Consider the following 27,941-nt stretch of genomic DNA (forward strand, 5'->3'; position numbering starts at 1 on the left):
GCATCAGAGGAACTACTGACTATCTCGGTGTATCTTGTGAATCCAGATTTTGGATTGCCCATGACAATTTCAATTGCTCAATTAAAATGTCAGTAAGTATTACTCTTAGGAAACAGGAAACTGCTTTAAAAAAATTGTGTCCTATCATAAAACTTTCTTAATCCCCAAAGCCTGCACGGCTGCGAAGTTCCTGTACTTGAGAAAATTCCCAAAATATCGAAGTAGCAATAAAAACAATATACAAATGAAGAAACAAAGTCTGTAAAAATTTTAATAAGGTGGTTGTGTTTAAAATAATTTGGAAAACTAAGCTCATGAGTATAACAAAATATTTTGCATAAAATACTTTTCTGTATTTTAAGAATTTTTTTTTTATTTGTAACATATCTGGTGAATCTGTGAGTGTGGTGAGGCACAGGAGTAGCTTTCCCTGAAAAGTTGTGGATGTCCCATCCCTGTAAACATTCAAAGACAGGTTGGAGGAGGCTCTGAGCAACCTGGTCCAGTGGAAGGTGTCCCTGCCCATGGCAAGTGGGTCAGAACTAGATGGTCTGTAAGGTCCCTTCCAGCCCAAAGCATTGTATGATTCTGTGGTTCTATGATTCTGTGAATTCAAAGTATACCACTTCCTCATAAAACAGAATCCCAATCCTGTTTAGACAAATACAGTATCTGCCACAACTTCACTTACTACAACAGTGAACATGATTTCCCACACAGGGAAAAATAGAAAATCACTTGCAAAAGCAAATAAAATCACAAGGAAAGAAAAAAGAAAAAAAAAAGGTCAAGGTTTATTGACATCTCACACTGAAATTCAGATTTCTTCTTCCCCACAGAGTCACTCTCTGTAAGAAGAAAATTTAAAAAATACTTGAAATTTCTGTGAAAATTGTTGCAGATAACAAGAAGACAAGAATCATGTCAGCTTAAGAGATTGAGAAAAGTAACCTTTATAAGTTTTTTCTAAATTTTCTAATCATATATTTATATAAGTATATTAGCTTTTATTTATTTCTAAAAGTAAATTCAGGTAGTACAGCTTTTTGAGTTAAAAAGTTGCATAGAGTAGAATTTCCTTATTCATCGTTTGGTGGATTCTGTTTGTTGGTAAGGTGAAGTAGAAATAAGTGCAACTGTAACAATGCGGAATTACAGTTGCAAAATGAAGTAATTGGAAAAATTGAAAATCATAGAATCATCTAGGTTGGAAAAGAACAGTATGTTGTATTATCCTAAAAGATGCCTAATTTTGTACAGATAAATGTATGCACATTCTGATTTCCAGTCAGGTTGTTGCATTGTGGAAGGTGTTTTGAGCAGCTGGGATGATGAGTCCTTCTCTAGCTTGTGCAGGCTATTATTCACCTGAAATATTAACTTCTGTTGTCAGCTTTTGTTCAGATTACACTTATTTATTCATTAGAGAATTTTAATGGGTTGATTCAAGCTTACTTTTGACTTCAAATTAGTCATATTGTTCCAATTTCAAGCAGCTCCATAAAAATGTGGTTTGCCGAAGTGCAAAAATACTTGCAGTTGTCCCAGGAAAAATCCATTAAAAATGTAAGAGTGAGGCTTGTTTTGACAAATTTCAACATGAGTCATGAATACTCAGGATTCTTACACCTTTGAACACGAATTTTCAAGCTGCATAATTTTGATCCCAAAATAATACCTCATGACATATTATCACAAATAAATCCTCCGACCTTAAGATGTTACTTTTTATAACTAGTCACCAATTTATGACCTATAGAAACTGTCTTATCTTCTCTTTAGATTATTTTAATCCCTGAAGAATAGATAAATGTTGAACTGTGGTGTATGAAAAAAAAAACCCAGTCCATTTTGGATACATAGCCTGGAAAATTTGTGTTTTCTTCTGGTGATAAACCCTGAAGATCCCTGCTTCATCAGTTATTATAGTATCCATGCATATTGCAATAGATTCATTGGTAATGAAAACTTTATTCTGAGATTGATTTTGGTGGGAATTAGAAAATTTCTGATGCAACTGCACTGAGGCCTCCAACTTGGTGTTTCTCAGAATGTGAAAGTAAGAAGCACATGGTGTTTTTCATATTCCAAAAGTGAAAATATCCTGTCAGGGGGGCACTAGATGTGCAGAGATTGAATAAAATCATGTCACACTGTAGTCACTGATTCCACATTCTTTGAAAGGGACTACACAGTTCTTTTTATTATTGGCCTGCAGCTTTGTGGAAGTAAGGTTGCTTTCTTATTCCTAGTTTGCATCTTTTTTTTTTTAATCATATCACAGCAGATATAATCAAAATTCAATAGTGGGGCTTGGAAAAATTTTAACAGTTCAGTGACATTCACAAATTAAAAGTAATAATAATTCGTAGGTTTTGGGGGTTTTTTCAGCAAATTTTTTTGCAGTGTTTTTGCTTGTAATGGTACCAAAGTTTTTTCTGGGTTTCTCTATGAATCTAATTTTCAGTTATGTTAATACTGAAACTGAATTTCTGTGTGTGCTTTAGCCAACATGGAAGCATAGTTTGCAGATTCATCTGCAAAGCTTACTGAGAAAGTGAAAAGGCAGTGCATATATCCAGAAAAAAAGAGCTGTGATAATCCAGACATCCTGGATGAAACTTAATGTAACTCTTAGAGAAAATACAGCTGTCTTGAATCCAATCTATGGCATACATATCAAAGACAAATACAATAGAAGAATTTATTTTGAAAATAATGCCCTTCATCAAGAGCACTTTGGAAGATGATGGTCTCCATTATAACCAACATTTTCTCCATTGTAACTAATCCAGATGGAATTTTGAAAAAGGTAATAGAAACTACTCAGGTCATCAAGTATCTCATTTTTTTTTTTAATTTCAGATATATGCAAGACAGAAATCTATGCCAATTCAGGGAGCATCTGGCATTGCAACTTTTTCTTTAAGAGATTTTTTTTAAAAAACGGAAAAGGGAAGAAGGAAGAAAAAGATCTCTCTATGCCCATGTATTTTCTGTGTAGCTGTCCACGTACTTTCCAAAAACCCTGTAATTACCTAACCACTCATCCCATTTGGTTTCCCTTTCACTCCTATGACTAAGAGGAGAAAGAACTCTTTTCTAGTAATTTTCCATGCATGCCTAATCAACATGGGTCAACTGAAAACTGAAAACTTAGGAGAATCATTATGTACATATGACAGAATAGCCTTCAAAAAATAAGCAGTTGGTCTTACTGTTTTGTTGATTTGGTAGTCACAATGTAGAAAAATTATACTCCTCTTTTCCATTCCCCTGAGTGAAAAGAGATGCCATTCAACATTTGATTGTATTTCCCAGCTAGGAAATAAGGATCAAAAGGAAATTTCTGTTCCTAGCATTTGAAAGGCAGGTAAAACACATCTCTTATTTGGTTCAACCCCACCTGACTTCTGGCAATGCAAAGCCCTTACACACAATGGGTCCATTTTCTATATAATTCTGGAAGTTAGATGCAGTAGAGGTCTGGAAGTTCTTGTAGTCTTTTTTCTGGCCAAGGCAGCACTGATACCAGCTGTTTGTTCCTGGATGCCCCTGCTAGAGTTAATCTGAAATGATGCAAGAAACAAGGCAGTCACCTTCATGTGGAATGATCCTCTTCTGTCCAGCACCTCTATTAGGCAATCACCTTACAGATTTGAGTACCCTGTAAATCACACAAAAAGTGGATTTAATAGCAGAGGTAAGTTTTCTTGGAAATTATTCTGTAGGTTTCAGTATTCTCAGCATGTGGGATTTCTCTCCTGGTTTTAGCACACTAAAAATGAAACCTTAATCAACAGCAAACCCCTCATGTTTCAAGTATGTCTATTTAAATCAACTACAAAGGTAGGCAATGATTTTGAATAGAAATTAATCCTTTTCCATTTAAAGAATCAAGATTTCTGAGAACAATCCTGTTCAGCTCCTGGTAGATACGTATAAACATGATCTGATCTGAGGAAAATGGAGTGTATTGCCAGCAAAGATAAATATTACAGCTTTAATCTACACAGCAAATTAAATATGTTATTAAAACCAGAGTCTATAGAATGTATTTATTTATGAAGTAGTCATAGTAGAACTGTTTTCTGTCAGACTTTATCTTACTTTACCAGCACCTTTGTCAGTACCAAGTATTTTAACTCCTGGACAACATGTTGCTGAGACTAAGTAAACAGTAAAATTCATATCCATGCAGACAGTATTTTAGCTTGCTGCTGACACCAGATACCTATTTTTTCTTGTCTTCCAAACTGTAAAATTAGGACATTGATGTTCATCTTTAAAGTCTTTTTTTTTATCTGCACCAGAGTAAGAGTATTGAGAAAGCTGAGTGTTAGTCTCATATTTTAATGTGTATCAATCTTGTTCTAAAAGATTCACATAAAAAATAATTGGGGTCCTGGTATAGTAAGTGCTTTTTAAGGAAAATAAAGAAATCTGGCCAACATACAATAATGATCCTTTTATAGGTAATTAAACTTTTTTTCCAATTACAGTGTGGGTTTTTTTGTTTGGAGTTATACGTTGATTATTGATTCCCAATAGACATTACTTTTCTAAAAGCGTTAATTTATCTACAGTTCTCCAGACAAATAAACAACTCACTGCAAAATCCATTTCTTCTTCTTCAATTAATCAACAAAAATTTAATGGACTAATTTCTTTTTCTTGTGATTTGCATGTATCTAATGCTTTGTAATTCATGTTTTCAGTTTTAAATATAGATTGGCTGAGCTAAAGTTGTGAAGTGTGTGCCTGAAAAAGCATGCAACTGTGTGTGTAACTTTTTCATATATTCAAGATGAAACTTAAGCTTGCTCTGTGAATTGGCACAGTGAAGTTAAGTAGGTATTATTAAGGTTTTTGTGTCAATCAAAACTGAAGCCTGGTTTATAATTTAAAGCATGCTAGCAAGGCATTGAAAATTGTTAGGATTTATTTATAATGACCTGTTACTGCTGGACACAGAGACATTCCAGCAACAACTTAGGCAGGTAACTATGCCATTGAGGAATCTGCAGTGCATACTTCAATGAAAGCTGACAGCAGCCTATAGATGTAGAATATATGATTGGCTTTCAAAATTTCCATTGAAAGGAAATAGCAGAAATAAATGAAATAATGCCATATGGCATTATGCTCATGATGGAGACTTCTTAACTAGACTAAATGTGAAATGTTCTTCACATGTCAATCATATCTGCTGGCATTTACATAAATTTGAATAAAGTATCTTGGGTTAACTTTTACTGTCTTGCAAAACAATGAATGTTTCTGCACTCAATCTGTTCCAAGTTGATCAAATGCTTCATTCCTGGTAATCAACAGAGTTCAGGAGTCTGATTCTGCTTTCCCTTGTTCTTTGTATAGTTTTTAAAAGTTCTAATACAAAGTGAGTAAATTTAGCGTGAGTCTGAGTAAAGATTTCAAGCTGTATCCAGTGGTGACAGCAGTGCCTCTAAATCCAGAAACTCACGTGGTAACAAAACCCTGACACTACAAGATCAAGACATTAAAAAAGGTTGGGGATCATGACTTGCTTTTCAAAACAAAAGCAGAAAGAGAAGAAAGAAATCAGGTTTTTGAAAACCATTTAGCATGTTTTTCTTAGTATTTTGACAATATCTCTATTTTCCTTTAAAGTAAAAGTGTCTTCATAAAAAGAATGTCCGTGGTGGTTGCACTCTTTCATGTGGAGTAAAGATATATTGAATGAATAAGAGACCACAACAGATTTATAGTGTCTGAGGTTTCAAAACAGTACTGGAGAAACTCTCCTTAGGACTCTTCTTGTGGCTCAGTCTCTGGTCTCAGAACAACAACTCACCCCACCATGGTCTTGGTGGGGTGAACACAGCTCTTTTTCAATCAAGGACAAAAGTGAGGAAAAAAAAAAAGAAAAATGATGGCTGAACTGGCATAAGGACCTGAGATCCTAGGAGACACAGGTGACTATAACTCTCATTACAGAGATCTCTTGATGTACTGTCCTCCTTGTTGGTAGATGGAAGACCCTAGAATTGGTGATAAATCACCACTTATATTAAATTTTTTGATGCAATAATTCTAGTGATAGATTTTTTATTTTTGTTTTTACTAGATGTGGTCTTAACTTATTCCTGGAGATTTATCAGAATATATAATAAAATCATAGACATATATTGTTCCTTTTTGCCATGAATTTTGGCTGAAGGTTTCCTATGGAATTTGTGAAAGAGGTGAGACTTGCAGACTGCACAATGTTATCCATCCTTTCTTTATGCCCAGTGACTGAAGCAGTAACTGGAACAGACTGACAGAAAAGAAATAATATTCAGGATATTATATCAGAAACTTGACAGGTTATGTAGCTACAGGATATTCTTACATGTGGATGCAGTGCTGAAATCCTGCACCATAAAGGAAGAACTTGAGAGTTCGTGCTGCCTCTTTTACACATGAATGTATGGGTAAAGAACACTCTAGTTATCCCACAGGAAGATGCTTGCCAGCTGGGTGAATCTGAGGCTTCTTTTTTTTTTTCTTTTCTTTTTCCTCCTTGCAGAGTGAGCATATATCCAACAGTTTTCAGAACTGAATTCAAGGGACTTTTTTTATCTTCAATGTTCCCACATTATATGAGTCACAATCACAAATCCTCCTGCACTAAGCAGACAAAACACTTACTTTCAGAGAAAAATTCTTTACATATTTTCTAAGATACACTGATTATGTAAGAATAGTCAGTATCTTTATTCCATCATTCTTAATGAACAGTTTAAAAGTGATCTGTAGTTTCTTAGGTACAATGCTTAGGGATGTATGTCTGAAGACTGATTTCAAGTTCAGTATAAAATGTGAGGCGCAGAGATTGAAGTCACTATTAAGAGAAGAAGCATTACAATTGAAGACATCACACAGGAATCGTTGATCATTGAAGAGATGTTAATTCATGCACTTGTTGACTGGAAGAAAAGGTATTTGAAGCTGCAGATGTTGAAACTTTAATTTTTTTAAAATTTCAAATGGAAGAGAGCAGTGCACGGGGACAGTCCATTGGACAGGGCTGTATGGAGGTACATCTTTTACTTTTCATCCCAGGTGACCACTCAAAACACATTAAACAACAGCGACATTTCACCAGTTGCCAGACACGTATCTAACAGCAGCAAAGCAGCAGCAGGAATTCCTGCAATCCTTCTTTCTTTTGTTTTAAACTATTAACTTTTGCAAAGAAAGGTATACAGTGAAAAGATATGTCTACAGTCTTTAGAACATAAAAAGAAAACATTGAATGACTTTAATTTATAAAAGTGTTGGAAGAAGTATTGGGAAATTTCCTTTATTCTTTATATGATGTGCATTGTCTTTTTCTGGTGTTTCTGGTATTTGATTACCTTTGTCCACTTGAGGTATGGATACATTTATTTACTTTATCCTTTTCCAGACCTGTCCTTAATCCTTTGGTTCCCTTCTGCTCTGTTAAAGCCATCAGTACAAAAGTCACTCATCTGTGATGGTTTTTTAAAAAGTACAAATAAGGTATAAATTTACAGAAAAAGAGTTTGAGGAATTATTCTGGCCAGGAAATTCAGGTTTTTTCATGTCATCTACATATCTGCCTTAAAGATCTTAGTCTGTTGTTTTTCAGCTGTACTTGACTTCATGGAGCATTATAATAAGGGCGTATAAACAGAAAAGCTAAGATGTCAACAGACAAATATTGGGTTTAAAATATGATTTCCATCAATATCTGTGCATCTAGAACTTAAGAATTCTCAAACCTGAAGCGTATTCCTGTCTTGTTCCCAATCTGGCAAAATAAATTAGTGATAATTTACATGCGAAATATCTTCCAGGTCCAGGGCTCTGTTGAACTTGACAGATATATTTTAAGCTCCCTGTACAGAAACCACGCAAAACTTTCTTCCTCTTGCACTCTCATATCTGTGATGATACATTATGTACCATTACTGCTTGGTTAGAACTTCCTATTGTCATTGCCCATAATGATAATCTTACCCTTTTCTACCTTGCCCTTACTGAAAGCATGAAGATTTTCTTTGTCAGCAGCTGTTCAGTGCAATAATTTTCCCATTTCCAGACCACGACATTAATGCCTCCTACACAACCACAAACTATCCTCTGACTCATGCTGCATTGAGAAGTACTGGTAAGTTCATCTGGCTTCATGTGCTTCACACATCCTTCCAGAACCTCTTGGCCTTATTAATAGTTAGCTCTCTAGGCTGCATCGCTTCAAAATGCAGTAGGCCCTGAGCTAAAAGTTTTAAAGTTTTCATTGAAGTGTAATTGGGACGTTGATTATTTCAAATTTAACAGAAGTAGAAAAGACTGAACAATTTGCAAAGATCTTTGTGATGCAGACCTCAATCAGCTAAAATTGGATCAGAAATCTTAAAATGGATGATGAGCAAATTTGCAATACAAATTTAACTTATAAAATAAAATATAATAAACATCATTAGAGAGATCATAAAGTGATATTGATCTACTGTGCACCATGCATTTTCTACACATCTAGATAGAAAGTTGGAAGTCTTCAGTAGTGAAAAATTATATGATATATAAACTAATTAAAAACTGTCCTTTACGGCAGAACAGTGTTGCATGTTTATTTACATTAAAACAGATGAAGTTATAATTACCTGGAATATTTTTGTCCTGTGTTTGTGTTTGCCTTTTCAGAACTGTTAATTTTAACAAGAATTTCTATATATTTGGAAAACTATGTTTTTTTTCTCAGGAATTTTATTTTGGTTAGGTGTTAAAATAGTGTTAGTTTGACTCTAAAATTTCCATGCTATGCTCTGAGTAGAATCAGAAAAAATTATTTAGATGTAGTGGCTTTTATATCCACAGTGTGAATTAATCAGACTTGCATAATTCATTGGGGTTTTTTGTTGGTTTTGGGGGACTGGGGGATGGGTTCGGTTCTGCCCCCCTTTTTTTTTTTTTTTTTTTCCCTGTTCTTTAATTGGGAATTGTCAGGTTTGGGGATTTGTTTTTTTAATTTGTGGGTGAATTGTTGTTTCTGTCAATCAGTGAAAACGGACCATTTTCTCAGGGGATGTGTTTTGCTAGGAACTCAGAATAAGAATGGAAGTTCATTAATAGAGTATTTAAATGCCAGATGTACCATGAAGTACTCCAAATTTTTAAATAGAGTGATCAACCTCTTCTGTGATAGCAGAGACAGAGCTTTTCTATTCTTGGCTAGTGTGATGATATCCATGCCACTCAGCACTTACTTCTATATTAATGCTCTTCTGCCTGCCAAAAGCAGCACGTTGCATAGCTTTTTTTCAAGTCCCTATTCACCTGAAATAACTTGCTTTCTATTTATCTCTGTCTCAATTTAGAATGTGATTCATAGGTCTACAGTGAAAAATTATCAGACTTTTAAAGCACATGGAAGCAAGAACTAATCCAGAGGGGCCTTCATTCTTTGGCTCTTAGATGCTGAGCTCCCCAGAGCCAGAATTATCTCTGTATCTTACTCGGTGTCAGCCACATTGTCAGCACCTAATTAGAAAGCAAGAAGATGGAGACAAGTGAAGATGCCTTTTTCACACTTCTGCTGTGATTATTGACCTGTTAAATGCTGCTTCTCTTACCTTTAATCTTTTATGATGAACTAAAGATTGGATGCCCCTTCACTATAAAACGCTAAAAGGAAAGAAACCAAGCCAGCCCTGTTCGGAGTACAAGAGATATCTCCTCTTCCTTTCCTAAGGAAAAGCTTAGATCAAAAGCAGTTATGGAATTGTGGAAAACTCCACAATTCCAAATTTGTCTCATCCATCTATGCCTTCTGAGGCAGGAGAAGCATATCCTTAATGTGTCTGAGAAATTCCCATGTTGGAAATGCATGCATAAAACTCTTGTGAGGTCATACTATAGCATGTAACCAGCCTTACAAGGAGATTTTTTCCCATTATATCTAACCTAGATATCTCTTGGCTAATAATGACTTTATTAATCGTTGTTCTCTGAAAAAAAAAAAAAAAAAAGAGAAAGAAAGTGTCATGTTACCAGCCTTCATCCTTCATTTTTTTGCCCAGAGAAATTGTGGATGTCCCATCTCTGGAAATGTTCAATGTCAGGCTGGAAGGAGCTCTGAGCTACTTGGTTCAGTGGAATTTGTCTCTGCCCACTGCAAGGGGGTTGGAATTAAACCATTTTTAAGGTCCTTTCCTACCCAAGCCATTTATTATTCTATGCTTCTGTAATACCTCTGTGCTAAACAAACACAGTTCTCTCAGCTTTTCTTCTCAGTTCATGATTCTAAATTTAATCAGTTCTTGTTCTCATCTGAATTTTCTCCCATTTGTGTAAAACTTTATTTTAATAAGAGAAATAGTATGAAGGCATTCTCCATTTAAGGTCTTACCACTTCTAAAGGAAGCAGAAAAATATCTCCTTTGTCTTGTATGTAACTCTCTGTTGACATACCTGAGAAAATTTGTCTTTTGGAAACAGAAAACATGATAACATTTTCAATATTATCTGGCTAGCAATCAGAGCATTCAGATCCTTTTATTCATCTCTGGGGAGGTTTTTTTACTTTTTCTCCTTTTTTTCTTTTTAATTCTTTTCTTCTTTTAATTCTTAACATTCTGAACATTCAGTTAGTTACTAAGAATAATGATGCTATTAGGTACTCTTGGTTACTTTGTTTGCATTGGAATGTGCTGTGTTAAAGAAAAAATTTTAGTATTCAGTACCCATGAGGACTGCTGTGCTTTTACCAAAGTAAGATAAAATGAGAAGGTGTGTTTTTTATGTTCCATACGAGCACTGCTTTGATGAACACGTGTGAGATGGCTGCTATGGCTATGACCTGACCTTTATCTGTTTTGTGATAGTTTGGGGATGACCCTCACGTCTTGTCTGTTCATCTGCTGGCACATCCTCCTGTCTGGGGAGATTTGCTGCTGCCAGGGTAGACCAGAGTGCTGCAGTGAGACTGCTGAGGCTTGCCCTGCTTCTTTTTCTCATGGACACCAAAGATCAGCCCAGGAGAGATCTGAAGCACATCATGGTGATCAAGGACACAGGCACCTTAGGTGGTGTCTTCTTCTTCATTCTGCTAAGGAAGGGAAAAGTCCTGGGAAGAAAAGGACAAGTCCATGGGCCAGGACTGAGTTGCATGGCTGGTGTCAAGAACAAGTGGCCTTTTATCACCATGGGCTCTTTTATTGATCAAGGAATCCTAGAAAGAGACAGGATCCGCCTGAGGACAGAGGAGAAAAGCATCCTTGACAACAGACAGGTGAGGGGAGCTCCAACAGGAAAGCGAGATGACAACCCACTGTGGGCCAGGAGTGGACTGGGCTGACAGGCAAAAGGTGTGCAATTAGATGGACAGGAAACACCTTGAAAACAAGAAAACGGGGTACGAGGGTGACCATTCCAGTTATGCCTACACAAGCAGGGAAATGCCAAGGGGGCACAAGTGGAATCTAATGGGTTAAACACTTTCTTTGAGGGCAAGTATTCTGCTACCTCCGTAAACCAAAAATACTTCATCTTCTCAGCAACTCTTCCATAATTTTATGCCACTGCAGCCACCACTTGGAAATTCAATTTCAATAAAGTATGGTATTATCTCTATTATCCAACATAACTGCTCTGACACCCAGTAGCTAAATCCAGATCCAAGAGTTTTGTAACTTTGTTTTTTGTTTCCCACGTAGTAAATGTGATGGATGAAATTTTGAGAATAATGCAATTTGGAAATCATCACAGGATGGAATTGCATGGGAAAATAGAAAGTCTACAGTGACAGCTTTAAAGTGTTCACAGTTAAGGAGATAGTTTTGTCTAGGACAGATGGAATAATATTTTATTTGGGGAAATACAAGTTAACTTATTGAATTAACATAGGCAGATAGAAAGCAGAGGATAAAAGGAGTTACAGATTCAGATATTTAAACTTCCAAATATTCTAAAGGAAATCACTAACAGGTGATTACTATTTAATGTCTGAAATGTTCCTATCTGCAAAAGCTTCTGCAGCTGCATATATTTCTAATGATGAACCTCTCTTTCAGCTGGCCTGTAAGACAGGAATATAATTTATAACTTAATAAGGACAAAAAGAAATGTGAAGAAAACTTTTACTAAAAAATACTGATGATTTATTGATTTTTTTCCGTTTTCCTACCAGGTACCAAGCTGCATAACAAACTTATTATGAAACAAATTAGGTATTTCTTTCTTCACCAGTATATTTTCAACCCAGAAAACAATCCATTCAAAGAATCTGAGAAGTAAGACAGCAAATTCCCCATAGTGTGTCCCCATGCTCAACTCCTGTCCTATAACACTTCTGGGGCTGGGCAGACTGGGTTTGTACCCTGCCCTTGGCACCTTTGTACCCTTTGCCTTGGTACCTGTAGCTTTCACTCTTGAGAAACATTGGTCACCCTTAGGATCCAGCCTGATTTTTCACACCCCTTCTCTTCCCCTCTCCCCTCCCTGTTTTCTTCTCTGTGGCTTCAACTGTGCCGTCCTCTGCTCTGCCTGTTGGACAGCCCTGAAGAGCCTTGTGGCAGGTGTGAGTAGCTGGGCACAAATGCACACACACACACACACAGACACACAGACACACAGACACACACACACACACACACGTGCTGTGACATGCAGTGTCTCAGCACAGCATTTCTCTCCCTTTTGCCCCTGTGAGAGAGCACAGCCGATCAACAGTAGGTGAAGGCTGAGCACAGTGGCCAGCGTTAACAACTCCTGTCTGCTCACTGAACTCCTGTTGCTGGTAAAGTTCTCTTCATCCTGAACCAATGAAATTCCTGGACAGGATGAAAGTCTGGAAATCTGACCTCTCAGATCTTCAAGACCCTTCTGCAGGTAAATCTTGTCGTAGTGCTCTATATGATTTTAACAGTTAACTTCTTCCCCAGCAACCAAATTCTCCTTGCTGTAAGTTCCTAACTGTTTGTACCTGAAGAAATAATGATTTTCTCATTCTTATTAGAACTGTACTTTCTCCCTCCCTCTCTTTGATTTCTCCCTTTCCTTGCATTCTAGGCAACTAAAGTTCAGCTTGCAACAGGAAAAAATAAAAAAAAATAGAATATATACAAATAACTGCAGTTGGCAAGTGAATTACAATTTTGTGCTCAATGTTTACAAAAAGAATCACCAAATTTTTCACAATATCATTTAATATATATTTAAAGGTATGTTTTAAGGACACAGGAGTATAAATACTTTCATTTCAACTTTCATGATCTGAACAGCTGTTATTAGTGAAATGCAGTACTGCTGGTTTCTGGTCTAATTGTAGAACTGGTTTCAGTAACTCATTTAAACTGAAAAAAAAAGGTGGACCTGTGTTTTTAGAAACTTAACAAAATCGTAGTATGTGCTAATACAGTTAGAAGACGTTAGTTTAGGAGCAAAATATAATGCCTTATTTAGTCTATTCAGGAAGGGTGAAAAGGTCACTCAAAATATTTTCTCTTCTGAAAATTGATTTTCTTGGTGAAAAGAAGAGCCCCAGAGAAAGTTTGTCTTCCTAAAATTTTAAGCCTCCTTTTTGTGTGCAATTATTTTCTTTTGTCACTGCTTATTACAAGCAGAAGAAGAAAACTCTGTTTGTGTGGAGCTTCAGCAAACCAAGTGGCACCTAGGAACCTCTCTGCTGTAGAGCTGAGATAGCTTTGCAGTTTTGAAAAGTTTGCTAAGGTCATTAGTTATTTCTGATAGAGAGCATTACTTTTTAAGGGAATGAAAGAATCTCTGAAGAAACAGTATCAACTAAACATTGGAGGCCAAAACAACAGCAACAACAACAACAACAACAACAACAACAAAAACAAAACCCCAAACCAAACAAAAATGAAAAAACTGAGAAAGTCTGAAAATCTCTACCAATGAATGGGCACTAAACTTTCACATAAGAGTTATTTTGACTTCGAAGTGTTTGTAGCAAGGGTAGGAGGGGATGGGGAGAAATGATACCATTATTTTATTATTCCTTCAGATGATTTTCTTAACTTCAACTATTTCCCTGCTGTAGAATTTCAGTTTAGTTGCTTGATTTTTTAAATATCGGACAGTTCCTTTACACTCTTCTATGCTTCTATATTCCTGATATTTGCTTTCCAAGAAAAATATTGGAACATATTTTAAAAATATGAAATCTTGTAGTTTTTTCTCCTCTAAATACCTTATATCAGATAGGCATAGGCAAAATATGATGAGCTAACATGCTGCCAAAGAGGCTGGTGGAGGATAACAAGCATGTGAGCACTTCCCTTCTAAGGAGAGGCTTATGGACCTATCCTGAGTGCTGCCACCTCCTCCTACTTTCTGTTCAGGAAGCGAGATGATGTGACCATGGGCAGAGCAGACAGCAGTGGCAGTGTCTGGCATGAGCAGCAGGAAGGCAGAGTCTATTTTTATCAAATGCAACGATAAATTTTTATTTAACATTTCTGAAAAGCTCACACGTGGCGTGTCACCCGCAGCCATGCAGGGGTGAAGGAGTGTGGGTGTGATTTTTTCCCCGTAGAAGGGCTTCTGGGAGAGGGAGGTTTTCATCCCACACATACCAGGCTGAAAGCAAAGAGACTGTGTTTAGAAAGGTGCTAAATAAAGTAAGTGATTGAACAGAGGAGAAGGAGGATGAAAGAACTATGCTGAAGCTGCTGTCAAAATAAAATGGGACAATTGCTTAAAACAAAAGCCTGGAATACTGTAGCGTACTTAGATGATTTAATTAGAACTACGTAGGCCTGATTTGCCATTGTTTGTACCTTATATAATCATATGAATTGTTCAGGGTACTATATTGTAATAAGGGGAGATATTTACATTATTCATCAAGAGTGAAAATACATTAATGTTGCTGCACATATTCAAATAAAATATATATGCAAACAAATAAAGAAACCAAAAAAGGCATGATGTCTGTGTTTGAAAATGGTCATGATAGAATGGAGAGCAGCCAAGAATCTCCAAACTTTCTATTTTAATTTGGCTGTTTGTACCTTGTTCTCATTATTAACGTAATATTCATTATTTGTATGCTTGCAAGTTATAAAGTTGTATCAAGATTTCTACATGGAAAATCCTCACTGAATTTGCAAGGCCACGTTAGCTTTGTAATGTACCTGTTATAGTATATGACAATGTTGTAATATTATATACTATCAAGCAACTGGGATATGTTGTTTGGCAAATATAACACAGGATAATTTTAACACAAAATAAATTTTAAGACAGAAGGGATTTTCATCTGTTTGATGGAAATGTTTTATCTCTTTGTTCCCAGTTGACCGTATGTGCAATGTACAATTTTCTAGCAAATATATGGCAAAGCAGCAGGGAAGAAGGCTGGCTGTTGTACAGTCCTATCATTTGGGCCTGGGGGAAATGCTCTGGGAGGTGGGTGGCAGCATCATCATACACAAAATTCCCTCTATTGCATGTTCACATAGGAGAAACACCTGGAGTTCAGGGTGACACTGTAATGAAACAATTAGGACAGCAGGGATGTACCCAGGAGAAGATGGGGAGATGTCAACGCTCCTGAGGGGAATGTGGGCAGCAGTAAGGGTTGCTCTACTGGTGGAAAACCAGAGCAAAGACTGCACCATGAAGGGCAAGACTCCTTTGGCAGGAATATGTGGTCTATTGTAAAGCAGGCTGTTGCTGGAAGTTAGTGGTCTGAGGAAAGGATCTGACCTTTAAGAATACAGTGTTCCAGGGAGAGGATGGGTTTAATTGCTTTTTCATTTACCCCTCTTTGCTAGCAAATCTGAATGAATCTGCTGATCTGTATCTGCAAGGTATATATAAAAAAAATTTAACCCAATTTAATGTAGTAAATTTTGAGGGAATGCACTTATTTTATAAGTGTAGAGTCCCATCATAGCAGTCATTCAGTCTAATAATACTTAGACTTTCAAGAGTAAATTCTTGCTGGAATTTTCATGATAACTTAAATGATTATCCAGCCTTTGCAGTCAACTTCAGTAATAGAGATTTAGCTGTCTTTGGCAAGCTGTGTAAAGAGTTAATTAGCTTCACTGTGTTGTACCTTCTGTTTGGTTTAGTGAATTTATCTCTCTTCTGTCCTTGGCTGTCATTAACTTTCAATCTCCTTGATTGCAGTCTACATGGATTTTCAAGTTCTTCATTAATTATTTTAGGTAAACTCATTAGACAGTGTTCCTTTTGTCTTTCTACATTTCAACATTTTAATCATATTTCAGGTCTCCAAAGGCAGAGGGAATGTAATTTTTCTGTGCTGTATTCCATTGATAAAAAATTGCAGGCTAGACTTTTTCACTCTCTGTTTCACAGAGACTGAGAAGCTCTCTGAAGCTATAGACTCCCACAATGGAGTCTCCATCCTGTCTACAGGAATCACTTATTCCTAGGTAGCCTACTTACTTTCCAGTTGTTGCCACGGAGAGAGAAAAACACATTAAAAATATATCGCAGTGGCTTTTCACTTAAAAACATCTAATTTAAAAAATCTCATTGAAGAACTTGAAAGATTGATCCTTTTATGGTGTAAGAAAAACAGAGTGATCATTAGTCTTTTCCAACATTAAAGTCTTCAGCAAGGTGACAGTGCTCATCCTAGATGATGGGATACAGGCATTACAAAGCTGACTTTAGAAATCAAGTGGCTCTGAATGTCAGAGAAACTGACAATCTTTCTATGGCAGACTTTTAAATATTTACTTTCTTAAGTGGAAAACAGTAAATTATATTAATAAAAACAGTAACTCAAAGGGATTTTATTCAAAATTATTTAAGATATATCTAACGTTTCTGTGTGGTTGAAGTCTTGAATTTTTCTGGAAGTCTTGTTTCATACCACAGACAGGCAGGCAGACCATACAGATTTTTCCCAAGTAGAGTGTATGAATAGATAAGTTTTTGTTTTTTTTTAATTTAGGTGATATGAGTTTTGTGAATGGGAGAATTGCAGCTCTTAGGTTGGAATGTCTTTTAACACAACTTATTAAAGCATGTCCTGAGGGTCACATCAAACCTTTTTCTTATTATAACTAGTGTGAAAGAAGAACAAGATTACGCCAAGTTTAATTAGATTGGCCCCATGATTTATGCTGCTGAATATTTGCTGAAACTGTTAACAGAACATTCATGTGCTCAAAGTTTACAGAAATAGACTTCTTGCCATGTCATCACAGACTCAGAGTTCCATAAAGACTGTTTTGTCTAAACGTGCGCAAAAATAAAGTCATAGATAAGTAAAAATTATATTTTCCAGCATTTCAAATTATTTCAATATCATTCTGCAGTAAGTCAATTTCATTAATATTTGCTGTAATGGAATTGTGGATACTAAACTTCCCTTGAATTAATTATAAGCAGGTTTTTGCTGGGTTTTGTGTTTTTCAACAGATGCTTTTGAAGTGTGTGAGAAACAAAATAATCCCATGTTTACCAAGCCAGGAGGAAATGTTGCTTTTACTTGCACTGATAAAATTGGAGATTCAGTGAAGCGAGCGGTGTGGGAAAGGATTAAAGCAGATTGGGTAGATTTTGTCATTCTGTGCAACTCATCAGGAAAGCAAAGCTTTTTTTGGTTTAGATTTCAAAGAATGTACACCAGTGGATTGCTCTGATCAGGAAAACTCCAGGATTATCTTTCAATACATTACAGCCTCTGACTTTGTGATATACTTCTGTGTAGCTGCTGGGAGAAAAAAAAACTATATGATGAATTTTATTGTGGCTGGTAAATACAGGAGAAAATGGTAAATGTTTTCAAAATAGGACCTTCTGAGGCATTAGCACTTTTAAACAAATAAAATAATTCTTCAGTACCAAGTGAGGATTTATTTGAATACCACATTCCAATTAGCAGCATGTAAAAGATAGCAAAGTTAATGATAAATCTTTTCTCAAAAATAAGCTGGGTTTAAGCTTGTCTGATCTCATTGCAGGACTTTAGACCTGTTTGTGAGAAACTGGTTTGATACTAACAATCACAGAATAGAACAGACTCATGGAATTATTCAGACTGGAAAAGACCTCCAGGATCATCAAGCCCAAACTTTGACTGGGCACCATCTTGTGAACTAAATCATTCCCATTGTTTCTTGAACACTTCCAGGGAGATTGGCTTCATTGCCTGCCTGGGCAGACTGTTTCAATGCCTGACCACCTTTTTCTGGTGTCCAACCAAAACATCCCCTGGTGAAGCTTCAGGGAGTCTCTTGTCCTGTCAATGGATGCCTGGGAAAAGAGACCAACCCCCACCTGGCTACAGCCTTTTCAGGAGATTGCAGAGAGTGATAAGGTCTCCTCTGATCCTTCTTTTCTCCAGGCTAAACAACCCCAGTTCCTTCAGCTGCTTCTCATATGTCTTACAAGAAGGAGATGCTTTGGAAGGGGAGCCTGAGCTTGCAGGAAGAGGTGGGCATTCTCCCAGAGAAGGCTCAAGGAGAATTCCCCATCAGCACATTATACTGCAGGGTCTTGGGGATGAGACCTGTCCTCCAAAAAAGGCAAAGACCACACTCATAGTTGTATTTGTCGTGTAGAAATTTGTAAACTGGGCTCCACCTTATTCAGGTAAGGGGTTTCCTCATGGAGAGCTGAGAAGCTCTCTAGGTTTTGCTGTTACTATTGTCACAGCTTGCTTATAATGGGACCTACATGTCCCAAGACAGAGACTCTTGAAATTTCTCCAACTGTGGGTTTAATTCCACCTTTACTTCTATTTTTTGTTATGACCCTCCCTCCTCATCCAGAAAAAAAGAAGACTTGGTTTTGCTTCTTCTCTATAGAAATAGAATGCATTTTGAAGATCTAATCCTCACACCACCCCAGACCTTCTTCTGTTGCAGCATTTGGTCCAGCTTTTATTGCTCTATCCTTGTTCCTGGTGATACATGAGTGTTTGGCAGTGCTGTGGCATGGTCTAAAACTCCAGAATAAAGCTCCAGTTTAAATTCTGATATGGTTAATTGAGAAGAGGAGAATATGCTTGGGAAAAAAACTATGATGACCTGCTTTACTTTGAATACTTGACACAAAAATCCATGAAAATGAGCAGAATGTGATAAAAATACAGAAAACAGGACAAAAAGTCCTCACCTCTAACGATTTTAAACATTCAAATTTCAGTATTTTGACTATATTGATATAATCAAGCATGTCTTATTTGTGGAACAATGTAAGTATTTCCTTCTTACTCCTAAGTGCAGCACTCCTAACACCAAAATGAAAACATGTAGTTGCAAAAAATACAGTAACCTTCAGAATGATCAGTTCTACCTATACAAAATATTTCTTCTCCAAAAGTAGAAAGTTTAGTTTCCATGCTTCTTTTGCTCTTGAAACAACTTCAGTTTCTGATTTTATTCCTAGCAACAGTAGCATAGTTGTGGCTGTTTATTGGAGAAAAGAATATGAAAACATTGAAGAATATGAAGTACAATATGATTCAGAAAACACTTCATTGTATCCCTTTTAAGCCTTCACCCTCTATTATTAAGTGCAGTTTGTTAAGTCTTCATTAATTTCAAAGAAAGTGAAATATCAAGGATTTACTATTTTTTCTCTTCAACGTTTGGAACTTTTTCATAAGATACAATCAATATTTTTGATGTGATATGGAAAAACAGTAAGTGGAGAGAAACAGCAGGTCAGGCATGAGCTCCCACTGCACCCTGTGGCACAGACAGTGAAGACTCTCACAAACTCATGAGTGACTTACTCTGCTTGATCCAACAGTTGTGGCTAGAATAAACAAACTGCTGCCAGAAACTCGCTGCACAATTTTTATTTTTTTTTTTGTGTATGTTCTACCAGCTCAGTCATGCCATTTTCTTTGGCTTAGCATTACAGCTAAGCCACGCTCCAGCTCGGATTTTCTACCAAACTCTTCCAACGCTTTAAGCCTGTTGGTGTGATTCTGCATGGGTGAAGTGATTCTTCTCGCCTTATCCAGTTCCAGAGTTATTTTGAAGTACTGAGTCTAGAAGGTGGGAGGAGAGCAGGAGAGCTGCTGTTTAGGTTTTAGGTTGAGAGAGTAAGAAAAGAGATAAGAACCCCTCTTTTTTTTTTTTTTTTTTTTTTTAAGCTGTTGCAGAGAGGAGCTCAAGAACTTTTGAAGAGCAGGAATCTTAGGTGAAAGGCTGTATTAAGAGCACAGGATTATTTTCAGAAGAGCTGGCAGTCCAAAAACTGCTGATTCTGAGAGGTGGTATGGTAGAAAGAAGCAGTATGCTTCTTGTCTAGAGGTGAATGAATTTTTACAAAGAAAACAGCATGGAATTCTTGTTAAGAAAAAAGGGAGAGAAGAAGGAATAGATATTCAAGTCCATCATGAAAACATTTCTTGTAGTTGTATCAGTAAAAGTCAGCAAGCTGCATTTAATGTTTTTGAATGCTAGCAAAAATTAAACCATGAGATTAATTCAGTATCACTAAGTTTATCCACTCTATCCCACTAAATATTGTGACTGTTGTTTTCCAGAAACAGGAATTTACAGGTTAAATTGGACTTCTGCATATATTTTTTGACCTCAAAATCTGTAACATTTAAAGCAGTGTATTTGTAAAATAGTGTAGTTCTTGTTGGATGACTCTTACAGAAACAGCCAAATATTACATATTTATACAATGTGTTCAAGAGATTTTGGATTAATTTCTGATGTGTTCTTCACCATAACTCTCCTTCTAAAAAGTCTTTCAATTTGGAGATCAGTCACGATACCAGATTCCACATTTCCACATCTGAACCCATTTTTCGTGCTTTTCTTACCACGCTTTTTCCTTTGAGACAGTCTTTGAAAAAAAGGAAGGAGACTTGCAATCCACATATTGTTTTGGTAGATGATTGGGAAAGAATGGGACATGTCATATGAAAAGAATGAAAAATTAGCAGGGCTGAAAGAGAAGTACTTATTCCCTCCTGAAAACACAGATGTTTTCAGAGATTTAATAAATTTTTTCTCACTTAGCAGAAAACAGAGTAGCAAGTTCTCTTGGGCAAAGTAAAACAGAAAGGTGTTTTTGTGTGGTCCCACTAGATCTGAAAAATGGGTTAGTGGTTGTATTTACATGCATGTTTAGGGGGTTACATTACAGGTTGTACTAGTCCTTTCCCTAGCTTTGTTGCCCTCCTCTGGACACATTCAAATACCTCCACCTACTTCTAAATTTATGAGGCTCAGAACTGCACATAGCACTCAGGGTGAGATTACAGCCTGGATGAATACAGTAGGGTAATCTTCATTAGCATCCAGATGAAAAGCAGGGAAGTACTTGTACCGTCACTGGGGTTTACCATACATTCCTTGAGAGCTGGAAGGAGACAGCAGGGCTTCTGGGCCACGGGACACAGACAGAAAATAAGAACTGAACTAAGGGGTGAAGAGAACCAGGATAGGAGTGAAATTATCTTCCTTCTTCCTTCATGAAGTCATTGAACATGAATACGAGGTATCAAACCATCTCTGTGGGTCTCCACACAACCAACCACCATTCCCTGGGCTCGAATGCATATTCGTGCTGGATTTCTGCCTTTCAGCAATGGGGTAAACTATTTCAGTGATACCCAGTTAGGATATCATACATGCCAGTCCAGCAAGGCACGTGACAAAACACACGAAGGTCTTGACAGAGCAGTTCGAATCTCTTGCTAAGACAACTCTCTGGCCCATCAGTGTTTCCTCCTCCAAAACCAAAGTTAGTACACTGAAGGTTGAAATGTGTCCTGCAAAAAAATTTCCCAAACTTGCAGGGAAATACTAATACTTGACAGAAATTGTACTGATGCTGAAAATATACTTAATAACCTCCTGTCAGCATAACACCTTTGTTGAGAACATAAGAACTAAAGAGACACATGACAAGCCTCTGACATGTTTCTGCAAAATCTTGACTGGGATGTTAAAGTCAGTAATTACAAAAGGTTTTGTGTAGTTAAAGAAAACAAATGCCTAAGGGAGGTTTTGCTCACTTCAAATGAGAAAAGGCACATGGGCTTTCAGTTGTTGTTAGTTAAAAGAAAAATAATCTAGTGATTTTTCTCATCCTTATTTAATTGACAGTGGATAATCTCAGCTCTCAAACTCATTAACTCAGAGATTATAACCGTAACCTGATAAAACTGAAGGTGAAACTTCAGAAAAAAAAAAGTCTGGAACAGTTAAACTGAAGGGTGGGCATGCTGCTGAAATCCACAACTATATCCAGAGTCACCCATCCTTGATGACAATCAAATAAAATATTTAATTTTTTTTCCCCTTGTTACTTATAGGATGGGGTTTGTTTGATTTACTGTAAGTACTCCCTGAAACAGACAGCAGCTTTCTCTGGTGGGTAGCATAACAGCTGGTCAAAAAAGACATTATAATTTTTCCTGAATTTGGAGGTAGGTATATGAACCATCCTGTCAGTTCAAGTACTCATGAGCTGAAAACATTCTGCAGTAGAGTGATTTCATACATGGTTATAAGACAAAAGGTCTTGGTTTGTGTTATCAGGCAGCCTTCTCTAACAGTGTCACATACCTTCACTAGCGTAAACTTCTGAGAGAATTTTCTTTCTTTGTTCTTTCCAGTAAAATAGCATTGGATTCAAGGATAAGACTCTTCTGTAATCAGTATTTTTTGTTATCCTTTTCAATGAACACATTAATACTAAAGAGGCATGCCTGAGCAAGTCTCATGTGGAATTCAGGACAGCCAGATAAGAAGATGTGAACCTTTTTGATCCCGGAGAGGAAAGCCATCTGGTGACAGCTCAGCAGTTGGTTGGCTGGGATTACTGTCATTAGTGACACTGATTGCTTTCCTTTGCCTGTGAACTAAGCACATAACTTGTCTACCCCAATGGAAACACTTCAGGGCAGCTGTGGTTTCATTGTAGAGTAAGGAGAACATTAAAGAGAGAGTACACCTGAAGACAGAATTTAGCTCCCATTCACCAGTGAATAGCTGAGAGCTTGAGCTGTGGATTACCTGTGTGACTTTGATAATATTACCTCTGTTCTTTTCTCCAATGCTTTTCACCTAAAAAATAAGTATTACCTCACCACAGACTTGAGCACTATAAGAATAAATCGGCTTATACCTTGAAGCCATTTTCTTGTCTGTCTCTACCTTTAGTTATTACAGGTTGTTATTTAGTTTCATTTGAAGATATGACTCCATTCCAAAGAAATCAATGCATTTCAAGCAAAGTTACTATAACTTTAACTTTTCCTGCCTAGGTTGCAGTTTTCAAAGAAAGCCTTTTTACTTAGGCTAGAACAAATGGGGCAGGTTTCCTGATATCCGTCATCGATACTCGGTGATTAAAAAAAGGTGGATGATAACAGGAGAAATTTTTGTGAAATTTTTTGTTAAAAACAGATTTTTTTTTTTAATTAGAGCAGAAAATAACCGATACCATTGCGTGCAGTACTGAACAGAAAATCTCTTGAGCATTGAGATGATCTTCCTGATACTCTGACAAATAACTTGCTGCGCATGGAAATACTGAATGATTGTTTGGTGTCTCCTATGGGACAGCCTTTACAATCACAGAACCACAGGGTCAGGTTAAAAGAAACCACAGTGGTCAACTGGTTCAACCTCCCCACTCATGCAGGGTCATCCTGGAGCACATGGCACAGCACTGTGAATATCTCCAGTGAGGAAAACTCCACAGCCTCCCTGAGCAATCTGTCCCAGTGCTTGGGCACTCACACAGTAAAGAAGTTCTTCCTCACATTCAGGGGGATCTTTCTGTGCATAAGTTTCTGCCCATTGCCTCTGGTTCTATTGTTTAACACCACTGAGAAAAGCCTGGATTCGTTAATTTTCTTGGCACCCTCCCTTCAGATACCTACGGACTTACAGGTTGGACTTGATGATCTCAAAGCTTTTTCCCAACCTAGCTGATTCTGTGATGCCATGACATTGATGATGTCCCCTCTCAGTCATCCCTTCTCGAGGCTGAACAGGCCCAGCTTCCCCAGCCTTTCCTCATAAAAGGGACTCTCCAGCCCCTAGATCTCCTTTGTTGCCCTGTGCTGGACCCACACCATGAGCTTCATGTCTCTCTTGCATTGAGGAGTCCAGAGCTGGACACAGCACTCCAAATGTGGCCTCACTAGGGCTGAGTAGAGGGGCAGGATCACCTCCCTTTACCTGCTGGAATGTTCTTCCCAATGCACCCCAGGATCCCATTGGCCTTCTCGGCCAAAAGATCACATTTCTGGCTCATGGACAGCTTGTTGTCCACCAAGACCCCCATGTCCTTCTCTGCAGAGTTGCTTTCCAGCACATCAGCCCCAGCCTGTACTGGTGTGTTGAGCTATTTCTCTCCAGGTGCATTTCTCTCCAGGACCCTGCATTTGCCCTCACTGAATTCCAGACAGTTCTGTGCCCATCTCTCCAACCCACTCGGGTCCTTCTGTAGGGCAGCTTTCAGACAACCCTCTGGGGTGTCAGCCACTCCTCACAGCTTTTTGTTAGCCAAGAACATTCTCTTAAGTAGACTGAGAACTTTCATTAACCATATATTGAGTAATTTACGTATGAACTGCTTTCTCACTGGGGAGGGAAGGAGATAGAAAAGGATTATTCAAAGTATAGCTATTTTTTTTTCATATCACTGTGCTGTGTTCACTCACCTTTGGTCATCCGAGTCACAACTTTGTTAAGAGCTGCTTCAGCATAACAAAGGCTTTTTAGAAATGAGGAAATTGCTGTAAAGTCTGAATATTGACATGAGCTGTCATGGAATAATGTCTTTATATAATCATTGATTTTTCAGCTTAGTTTGTAACAAAAAGTTCATGCTGATTTATATTTTTACAAATTACCAATTCTATTTATTGAAATCATATTTTAGCAGCTTGGGATCACAAATGGTTTATTACCTACCTAGCTGAAAGGATTTCTGCTGCTGTTTTGGTGTTAGATTTCTTACTGATCTTCTGCACCACCACTGCTTATCACAAAAAAATGAGTAACAAATTGATTTGCATAATATACTGAAGCAGGTAAGGATGGATGTGTTAACAGCTCATCCTACTATCCCCCTCAGAACCAAAAAAAAAAAAAGGTATACGTAAAAAATTTAATTTTCTCACCAATATTTTAAACTTGAAAAAACCTATCACTTCTACAGCCTGTAAAAAAGTAACATTTACTGGTTTTTTTCCCCCCTTTTTTCACACTGGGGAAACAAATGGCATACTTAAGTTCCCTTGTAAGCTAAATGCTTACTGAGGTATTAGCTGAAACAGCATGTTAAGGGTGATTTGTCAGGAACAACATCAAGTTAGACATTGCTATGCCTATTTTGTGCACAGAGGACAGGTGATATCTTCAAGTTTTCTAAATCTTCTAACATTTTTTGTCCTCTGATTTAATGTTCCAGATTCACAGCTGGATCCAAATTAATGGTTTAAACCATTATGTAAGTTTGCTGTATTCCCTGCCAAATATCTCTGGTGGTCTGATCAAGAATCTCTCTTCTTCCAAAGGACAAAAGTAGTGAGCAGAAAATGTATTCCTTCTGCTACCACAATGCAGGATGTAGCTGGAATTTCAGGCAACATATTAGGGTTTCCCCAAACCAAAGGGTGTTTTCAGGCTTTTATGATACAGGGCTAATCTCGTGCATGTTGGAGTTTGCAAGTCTACCTGGATTTTTATTGTATTTATTGGTTTCAATGGGAAAGTCAGCAATATCAGCATTATATCAGAATTAGATATTTTAGACTATACTATCATGTATGGTGCAGTTTCCTCCACTATGTTTCTGATTAAATGTATGTCTTCAGAAAGAAGAGGAGGATCACAGACGCTTTATCAAAAGTTTTGTACTCTACTCCAATCTGGGTAAGGTCACCTGTTGAGATGAAGCTTTCTCATGGTTTGCCCTGTATATTTATTAACCTCTTTCTCTTCTGTGTCTAGTCTTCATATCCCCTGAATCTTACAGTCTAATCTTAAACTATACAGACAGGAAAAACTAACGATTTTAAAATATGATTACTACCATTTATTATTTTTTGATGAATACCCCTTAATGCTTTACAGCTACATTTAGAGACTACTCTGGTCTATGTTATTAACAAATTACCTCTTTTGGTTTGACAGCCCTCCTTAGGCGCAGTCCCAAAGACCGAGAGTGGGACAGTGCCCCCCGGGCTGCAAGCGGTGCTGGCCATCTTGCCGGGACGCTCGAGAAGGCCGACTCTTCTCCTCTCCTGCCTCGCAGCCTCAGCTCCTGGCACTCCAGGCCCTTCATAGAAGCTTCCAGAGAAAAAGGTGGTGGCAGAGAGTGACTGGCAGGGCACCGGGGAGGGGTTTGGAAAAACACACATTGGTCTCCAGGGAAACCGGGGAGGAACTGGGGTAAGTGACAGTAGCAGGGAGGGGAGGGAGAACCAGGGCAGAACCATCACAAAACATGGGGGAAGAGAACATACCAACACAACACAACAATAGCCTTTTTATTAATTGTGTCTTTGTTTTTTTCCTCAAGTCATCATTTGTAAAACTAAGGCAAAAAATCATATTGTATGATGCTCTTTGTCTTATCTGTTTTTTCCAGTTCCGCTTCACTACAATTCTTTAGGATAGATGTTTCAGTATATCTCCTTTTTTTTTGTGTGTGTATTGTAGCAGTCTATGTTTTGGAACACTGAGTATTTTTTTTTTCCTTAATAATCCTATTCAGGCCCTGAAGTTTAGAAGTGGAAATTTCACTGCTTCTGTCTTGTCCCTTCACACCCTTAATCAGGGGTGTGTTTAGGGAAGTGAGTGTTTCACGGTGGATGTGAGACCCCATTTTCCCAGTGGATGTGAGACTCTGCCTTTCCACCTATCTCCTCTCAGATCTCACTCCTGTATGATCCAGTGACAAGCTCCACTGTCAATGTCACTGTCAATGTGTCCTGATAAAGCAGATTTCTCTCATTCTGACTGTTGGGTCACTGTTTGTACTGGGATGAAGCTCTTCCTAGAGTGACCAGGGTTAGGGACCAGTCTTTTGCTTCAGAAACCACCTTTCCTCCATATCAGTTTACGCAGGCACTGTAAAATTCAGTTGTCTTAATGAAATGACTAATTCTTAGCATAGTCAATAGCTTCAGAATAATTCATGTTTTAAGATGGGTATAGGAGAGACTGCATCAATACTTGGGAAGTGTGTGTGAGGGGAAGGGAGCATTTACTGGTGCTTTATCAGGGGCCAGATGTGAGAGAGCTGGGAAGCATATTCAAGCTGCAACTTCTTTTTTTTATGTGACTTGGATCTGAAATGTATTCACAGAAAACAAGAAGACAAAACCCCATTTTTATTGATGGTTTCATACTTCTGAATAATAAATCAGCATCTGAAGAAAAATTTTTCTGCTTCTTCAAAGCAGTAGCTGCTTTGAGAAAAGTCCTTCAACATTTTTTTTTCTTTTTTTTTTTTTTCTTTTCTTTTTCTTCCTTTTAATGTTCTTCTAGCCTCCTTCTAACAGTTATGGAAGATCCAATTTTCATGGCATACAGAGCAGAGAAAGAAGAGGAGAAGAATCATCACTCAGGCAGACAGAGGAGATTTATGTCAACTGCAAAAACGTCTCACACAAACATAAGAAAAGATCATTAAGTTCTTTCTTAAGAATGAAGCAATCAAAGCACAGGCCTTTTATTTACAGAATAGACTTTATTTTCTCCGTGCTGGCGAGATGTGGAAGGTCAAACTGGCTGTGCTGGTATGGCCTGAGCTGCTTTGGCAGGACAGTGACGAGACCCCGGCTGTGCTGGTGTTGTATTGCAGCCTGCAGAGTTACCCTATCCCTTAATTCATATGCAGGATTAGAGACTATTTGTCCTTCTGCAATAGAAACACTTTTTCCTAGTAGGTGGACTCTTAAGGATCAATTTTAGAACAGCTCTAATATGCAGAATGGAGCT

General features: G+C 37.5%; 1 protein-coding gene across 1 annotated transcript; it reads left to right on the forward strand.

Annotated features, from left to right (window-relative positions):
- The first annotated feature begins 2,512 nt into the window (after positions 1-2,512).
- On the forward strand, positions 2,513-27,914 carry LOC129121932 (uncharacterized). Its single transcript, XM_077188779.1, is given in 9 exon segments — positions 2,513-2,581; positions 2,583-2,716; positions 2,718-2,760; positions 2,762-2,829; positions 17,411-17,594; positions 17,596-17,755; positions 24,874-24,986; positions 25,809-25,868; positions 27,489-27,914. Coding segments are annotated over 9 exon segments (1,257 nt in total).
- Positions 27,915-27,941: the final 27 nt, after the last annotated feature.

The sequence above is a fragment of the Agelaius phoeniceus genome, chromosome 1 (assembly GCF_051311805.1).
Source record: "Agelaius phoeniceus isolate bAgePho1 chromosome 1, bAgePho1.hap1, whole genome shotgun sequence".
NCBI lineage: Eukaryota > Metazoa > Chordata > Aves > Passeriformes > Icteridae > Agelaius > Agelaius phoeniceus.